Source organism: Rhynchophorus ferrugineus, unplaced genomic scaffold, assembly GCF_030347505.1.
Source record: "Rhynchophorus ferrugineus isolate W39M unplaced genomic scaffold, kcgeb_rfMv2 rfM2, whole genome shotgun sequence".
In the NCBI taxonomy this organism is placed as follows: domain Eukaryota; kingdom Metazoa; phylum Arthropoda; class Insecta; order Coleoptera; family Curculionidae; genus Rhynchophorus; species Rhynchophorus ferrugineus.
Genome location: NW_027472581.1, coordinates 48,305,515 through 48,313,729, shown reverse-complemented (window position 1 = coordinate 48,313,729; position 8,215 = coordinate 48,305,515). Strand labels below are relative to the sequence as shown.

Here is an 8,215-nt window from a genome sequence, read left to right as displayed (position 1 = left end):
AATAATAGTAGGTTGTATGCACCTCAGCTGAGCAAATACGTAACATTTTACAAAAATATTTAGATATAAAATAAGACATGCAGTCACCTATACAGGCAACAATATGACCTTTTCAAAAGATGTTCAGTCGCAATAACGAGCTTTTGCCTCATTTCAAAACATGAATACATCACAGAACATCCACTGAAGACCACTGAAGTATTACAAGGTTTCTCCAGGTGAACGTGCACTAAAGATTATCCATATCCATAAGATATCCAAGTGCATCCATAAGATTATGCCAAATTGTACCTGTCGGTCGCCCACAGTTTTTTAGGATGCACGCCGTATCACTCATGCCGATTAACTCGAAATGGATGTAGCAATCCTATTACTAACGGCTTCTGAACAAATTTCATACTGACTTAAAGCAATAACGACAGCACTAGGCCAAGAAAAAAGTATTATTCCATCAAGACAATACACAGGTATACACGTGTGTAGTCACCAAACCGAAACACTATGAAGTACTACCGCATCCATCATATTCTCCAGATTTAGCCTTCAGTGACAATTTCCTGTTTTCGAATCTGAATAAATGGCTGAGTGGCAAGAGATAATCAGTATATAGGTCAAATAAAGAGATAATCGCTGAAACTAACGCCTATATTGTAGGCCTTGAGAATTGAAGTAAAAAAAGTTATGTTGAGAAATAAAGTTTTATGTCAAAAAATAACGCAACATAAAAAGTCACGAACTTATCAATCTACCTTTGTAAATTAAGTGTCAATTCATATATATTTGAAGAGCAAATCCAACAATACGAATACCATAAATTTGGATTATAATGACTAAGACCTTCTTCATAAACATCCCTAGTAAAAAGTACTCAACAATTCAAAAACTTGGTGAGGAATATTCAAGGTATTATAAACTCAGCTCCCCACATTGATAATGGTATATTCAAATGAAACAAAAACTATTTCTCAACTCTTAAATTTTCTTATTTCAACTCTTCCTGCAGGTAATCTTATTACCCCAAAAATTCACTATAATGAATACTATTTGCACACAACAATACCTGCATTTACACGTTAATATTTTTGATTTTTTATCATTCATCGTATTTTTAAAACTACTAAGTAAAATTCATCCATTTGGAGATTTCCAACTGATGGGAATTACTCTATATAACATTCAAACTATTAAACGTTGCGGTCACAGACCTTTATACTAGAATATATTTAGGTAGTCCTAATATAAATATAAATATATAAATTAAATATATAAATATATATTTCCCAAGTACATTAAATCCAAGTGATTAAACTATTATATTTGGGTTTAATCCCATCAACTGGACATATAAGCTTCAACATCCCTGTTGTCCTGTATTGTGATGTCATCATTAACTCCGTTAAATTTAATTAATACTTGGCTATTGAAGTACCTTTAATTTTAGGAGACTCCACAATGATACTGTGTCATATTTAATATATACTATAATGTAATATGATTATGATATGATTTCATTAAGAAAATCAAAATATCAAGTACCAAAGTTATACAATACCAAAGTTATACAAATACCAAAAAATGCTAATAATTTAAAATTGAATGTATAATTACCAAACAATTAATATTATAAACAAACTAGTATTGCATTATTAAAATAATGATACATCAATCAAATGAAAATTTCAACTAAATTATCCATTAACCATCAATTTAAAATTGATTTAGCGTAGCCTCTCTAATAAAATTATCCAATTTTAATTATTCCGAAAATGTATCATATTTCAAACCGATCAATATTGATGTATAAAGACAAATTCGATAAAGGCGATATATCAAAAACAAAATGCATATTCGATTATAGTTGTTTTGCTCTTTGTCGTAGTGGAATTAATTAAATCAGTGATGCCCGGACTGGCTATTTTGTTAGCTTTGACAGCGCGTACCTATTCAATTTATTTACATTAAGTTAATTAAGATAATCAAATGGGTAAATTACTGTAAAACTTTATGAGTACGTACACAAAGCACAAGTTTTTACGTCCAAATTAGTTCATAAAATATGAAAATGTGAAGGAAAAAAATTGAAACGAAAATTAATTTGTCATCTAATTAACTGCCGAACTGAATTTGAATAGCGTCATTTCATAATAAGCGTTATCATTATTCATGTAAAAAGGCATATTTTATTAGGATAGTATTTATCAGAAATGTTTCATTGAACAAATTACAACAAAGTGGGTTGTGCAAAAACTACAGTTGGTTGAAATATACATTTTTAATTGTTTATTTGGATCTGAAATGTTTATAGGGTGTTTTTTAATCGATATAATGGGTTTAAGGTACTGCAATAAAAGCGTATCTTAAGTATTAGGACACTATTTAAAACACGATTACAAAATTCTGGTTTTTATACTGGCTATATATTGGGTGCTTGCATGCAAATGACTACTTGTATTCTTATGATCTTTTCACTTTAAAAAGATAATTATTGAGAAAATTGTATAAATTTTCAATGTCATATATATTTTTTCATCTTTCTGGCAACATGGCAATACCGTGAATCGATTCATTTTCGCACTTCTTTCTTCAGTATTTTGAAGCGTATTATTTCGCACTTCAGTATTTTATCGTTTACCAATCAAGATATAACCGAGCGTTAACATGCAAGAGTATGACACTTCGTCTGTTACTCACTATTGTTAGTATTTTTACAACAATACATCGTTCCATTTGTTAAAATGGTCGGTATGCATCCAAATTAATCCGATCTAGGTAATTTATGATTCAACTAATTTATATTATGACGGAGCAACATCACCATAAATTTCTAAGTATTTGTTAGGCTTTAGGAAGCAAATATTTTCAAATAAAACAACACAAACAATGAATATGGAAAATCAAATTTTAGCATTCAATTATGCTAATTGGAAAAGGACATTTTATATAGTGAAATGCAATACCCATCTAATTTAAAAATTAGGTATCACCGATCTAAGCACATTCAAGTAGATGACTCATTGAGACCAATGGTGCCTCATTTATTAATTTTGCATTGCTCATGGAAAAATACTTCATTTAAGTCAATATTTCCTATTATTAATATGATTATAATATTTGTTTTGAAAATGGTATGTGGATAGTGCGCAAATAAAGCCAAATACGTATTAAACTCTTGAGCATTAAACTCTTTATGACATCTATGAGGTAGGGCGATAGCTTTATTATCACATTATGAGTTATAGCAATGCAAACACCGTTTACTTAATAAGTACTCAGTCAATTTCAGAACAAAATAGTTACGCTCCAAATAATTATATGATTGATTCAAAATGATATCGTAACAAAATAATAATTTGGTTGTTTTTGTTATTAGTTTGACCCCGTAACAAAATAAATGTTTTTACTGTCATATATTGTAATTCACAGTGACATGTTACAAACCTCTAATTACTCAAAATACATTATGTCTAAACATAAAAGATACTGGGGTAAGCCCGGTCATACATTAGAATTGGTTGAAAGCATATATGGTTGAAAGCGACTGTTTAGGCCTTTAGTAGGATCAGGTCGAATGAAAAACTGTATTAATTACAACCAATTCCGCTAATCTATGATGCATTTAAAGAATAGTATTAATTATATATCAAGGCAGATCAACAAAGTCATTTTACCATAATCAACCTCAAAGCAGAATGGTTTTAGTTTTATATATACAATATACTAATTATTTTCTCTATCTCTTATGTTTTTTAAGCTTATATAAAAAATATAAAATCCCAATACAGTCTAAACATACCAAAAATAATATTCGACTTTGGTGTTTTAATGCACAAATACAACTATGTTAGTTAACAAACACACTATACTTATAATAAACACTTCTATAACTAATTTAATATTTCTCAAAACTAATCTTGAACCAGAAAATGGCTGAGAGAAATAAACATTTGTATATTATATCTTTAATATACTAATAGGTATTGATATTAACAATTCAGTTTTTACAATAATTACCCTAGTGAACGAAACACCCTGCAAGTAATATATCATATTTCAACCAACATTATTTTAAAAATATAGTACAGAATTAAACTACGTTAATATAAAATGTTTTATACAATTTTTAAAAAAGAAAAGTTAAAAACAAATCTTATCGTTATATTCCAATTAATTTTTATTTCATTCAATATATAAATCCGTTAACTACAGAAATGACGCAGTAGTCAAGACGACAGGGCGATCCTCCAACTGCTAGCATACATACTATTTCGAATACCACAGAGCATGGATGTATTCTACCATTGTGATTATAATTTTAAACCTCTTTAGTCAACAGTGTAAAATCCAGCAAGAAATTACCATCCCAATAACGCCCCTAGCCAGGCTTGATTGAAACCAGATATATTCTAAGATATATTCTAAATTTCTCACTAGTTAGTCACTAGATTTAATACCGATGATCGTCATTCGAAGCTCACGTTCAAGTAGTAGATCTCGTCCAGATAAACTCTGGTTTACAAAAAAAGATTTTAAAATAAAATAAAAAAGTATCCCAAATTTGAACAAAATCAGCGATGGTACATAGATGAAAATATATTTTAAAATAAATTCTTAAAAAATACCGATAAAAAAATTAATAAAAATTAATTAAACCTTTGATAATTAAATCCAAATTAATTAACATAAAAGATGTAAAAAAATTTATCTTAACGATAGCATATACTAAATATATAAAATTAATTGAAAAAATTAATAATTATCCACCAACGTTGTTTTAATTACGTACTATATTATTTCGTTATTGTATTACCCACTATGTCATTTACATAAAATATATCGACAAGCTCGTAGTTTCATATTTAAAATTTTTTAACAGACTCAAATAACACCGGAGGATTGAGCACACTAGTCATGGTTTTCATCCTCGGTGGCTCTGTAATGGGCGTCTTCATTTGTTTCGCAGTCCTGGCAGTTTGTTACAGGTACTGCCTGTTTATTTAAGGCATTAAAAAACAAGTCGCAGTTGATACGTAGAGAATTTAGGACGGACAAGGAAAATTGGACGTTCTAAGTTTTACTGTCTCTATGTGCAAACAATGAATTGTTCTGTATTCGTAAGCGGTTGAGTAGCTAAACACAATGCTGATGTATATGAACAACCGTTTGTCTTGGATGTCGTTGTTACTGTGACGTAAATGCCTTGAACGTAACGGAATTGAGCTAGTAATTTATTTTATGTTTTTTATTTGATTTGTGACGTTTAGGTTTTTTGAGAAATTATTTTTTCGTCGCGCCGGCCATCTTCATATTTTACATTAAATACTTTAAATACATCATGGAGGTCAACAGTATTACCATAAGAAATTCGAAATATTATGTGTCCGAATAATTCAAATGATCAAATACATTCAAAATCTTGACAATTATAATGAATACAAGACTCATTTCATTTCTTTATACTTTTATATCAGTTTTTGGTATAATTATACTCAGTATTTAAATTTCACATTATTAAGATACTTAAAATTAGTTGATCAAAATAATATATATCCAATAATGAAGAATAGATTAAATAATTTGTTAAACAATATTAAACAAAATATAGACATATGTTTCTACTATAATTTAATTCGAATCAAATCCCTTCTCTGGAAATGCTTTGTGATATACCGGATAAATAATAATTATTTTGAGCAAATCTAGAAAGCAGGGTGGTAAAACAATCAGGCTTGCAATATCAGCATCAGAACAAGAACAACAAATCGTGTTTAATATTTAATGTTTCTAAAATATACGATTAGTTCTCTATTATTTTTCTTTTTGACTTTTTGGACAGCTTTAATCTTTACCTGTAATTTCAAGACATAATAATGAATTTCAAAATCATGTATTGATTTTGGTCAGGTTTGCTCATTATTAGAGAAATCTTTTTATGGTTTTTAGAAATTCGGAATTATAGCCACAAATTTTTTGATTTTTTATGAATTATACTACGAAATAAGGAAGTATAGAACACATGTGAAGGTTTTAGGAAAAATTTTATGAAATTTGGATATAAATTAATTGTTATTTAAATTACTGATTCGAATTTGATAACAAAAACGACTAGTATACCAAATAACTCGTCTAAGGATACTACTCAATACTAAATTTTATGATGGAGTTTATCAATTTGTTACCATAATCCGTAGATTTCTGTTATAATTTTTATCTTAAAATTTCGAGTGTCTTATTGTCATAGCTCGAAACAAAAAAGTTAAAAATTAAAAGTAAAATATCTTAACCAATGTATTATCATACATTAACATTTACATGATAATATTTCTATCATATTATGTTAAAATACTCCCTTTTTACATATCCTCAGAATTATACAAGATGAAATAATAATACAAATAAAATTATAACACAAATAACCCTACTGCTTTATATAATATATATATCGCACATTGGACAATTTTATTATCTCAAAAATCATTCAGTTGAGTGGAAAAGTTTTTATAGCTACTGTTCTTCCTAAGACTTTCTACTTCAGAGTTACGATATAATTGAATCTAATCAAACTTACTGATCATGAGTAACTTATTTCAGTTGTTCAAGTTATTTCAACTAAATGGGAGACATTAGACATTTATTGGATGATTTTTACTATTACCTTATTTTATTGTATAATTTGTAGTGAAAGATCATTTATAAGAATTGTACGTAGAAAAATAATTATTTATAGAACATATAAAGAAGTTTATGGGTATATTTGTTACTATTAAATATTATGTACAAAGGACGCTTTTATATTTCAGAATTTAATACTAAAAACCACCATTTTTCATGAATCATCAATTTTGAATGTAATATACATATATCCATATATTCAGATAGCGCAAAACGTTGCAGTTGCAATTAATTTTCGATAAGAGGATGTGACAGTATATATCGATCTTTAATGGTCCAACCAAATGAAACCAAACGCAGTATTGAATATATGCTTATTCTCCTAATGCCCAAATATTCTTCCATATCACAATTAGCTGCATAGTTGCAACAGCATCAGTTAAAGCTGCATGTGCAGGTTTTTTCCTCTTTCGGTGGATAAAGAAAAGAGAACTCACACTGATTGTAACTTAAGACTTAAACTAACAACAAATACTGAATAGACGGATATATGAAAACTCTGCTTTCATACAAAATGTTTGACAAATTTGTACACCTCCCTATGATGATGAATATCAGTTCTGCTTTGTTTCGATGGCTTCTAGACTCAGTGAATTCCAGACTAGTGATTTCACTAACGACTGATTTTTTGACCAGAAACTGGAGAAGTTTAGTGTTACCGAATACCTGTTGTGTGACTAGTGCTTTCAACGCACATGTACTTATTCGGCGATTTTTATTCATGATGCTGCTGCATTAGTTTCCCAATAGTAGTTTCGTTGGGTGAGTCTATGCCTTTGATTTGTTAAACATATTCAAATGACGGAAAACTCGTTATTCTATTGCTTATTACCCAAATCAGAATGTTTTGTTCTCATTATTGTTTAACGAAGCTACAAGTATTCGAATCTAAGCAAACCTCCGGCTGGAGCTGACTTCGAATGTAATACAGTTTTCAATTATTCAAGTATACAATTCAAACATTCTAATAGAGATATAGAAATATAAAGAGCAGCCCTTATATCAATATTATTAATTTATATGACATGGAACTAATAATAAGAATAATTTATGAATTAAAATAGAAACTAAAATTAAACTCAAAGTTTACCAAATATAATTAAAGATTTTTGTTAATATTATTATTATTAGTTATATTATATATAATATATTAGTTATATGTATGTACAGTGATCATCAATTGATGCTTTAAATATTTTAAATGTCGGACACAAAATATTCCGAATCTACCCAGTGATTGTGCGGAAATTCAGTTCGGTGGTTTGACACGTAACGGCTAATTTCAGGGGAAAACCACACGAACGGCTTGAGCACCATCATCATGGTCGGTATCCTAGTGCTCGTGGTTATGCTCGTCTTCGTGTGCTTTGCCTTTTTGGCCGTTTGCTACAGGTACAACGATCACACCAAAATTATAAAAAGTGGAAAATAAAAAGAAGCCATCTAGTGACAAATGTCTCTTCTAAATACTTTGTTGAAGGCAGGACAAGCATAATTAAAGACCTTTTTTACTTATTGCCCACAGAGGCAGGCTCAAATTTCAAAT

The 8,215-nt window shown here is 29.0% G+C and overlaps 1 protein-coding gene across 2 annotated transcripts in view; it reads left to right on the top strand.

Annotated features, from left to right (window-relative positions):
* The first annotated feature begins 4,880 nt into the window (after positions 1-4,880).
* The window catches only part of LOC143191072 (uncharacterized), a 63,764-nt gene continuing 60,429 nt past the window's right edge, over positions 4,881-8,215 (top strand). For both annotated transcript variants that reach the window (XM_076395766.1, XM_076395767.1), the window contains exon 1: positions 4,881-4,979. In XM_076395766.1, the coding sequence (XP_076251881.1) occupies positions 4,909-4,979 (71 nt within the window). In that variant the 5' untranslated portion in view covers positions 4,881-4,908. The remainder of the gene's footprint in view (positions 4,980-8,215) is intronic.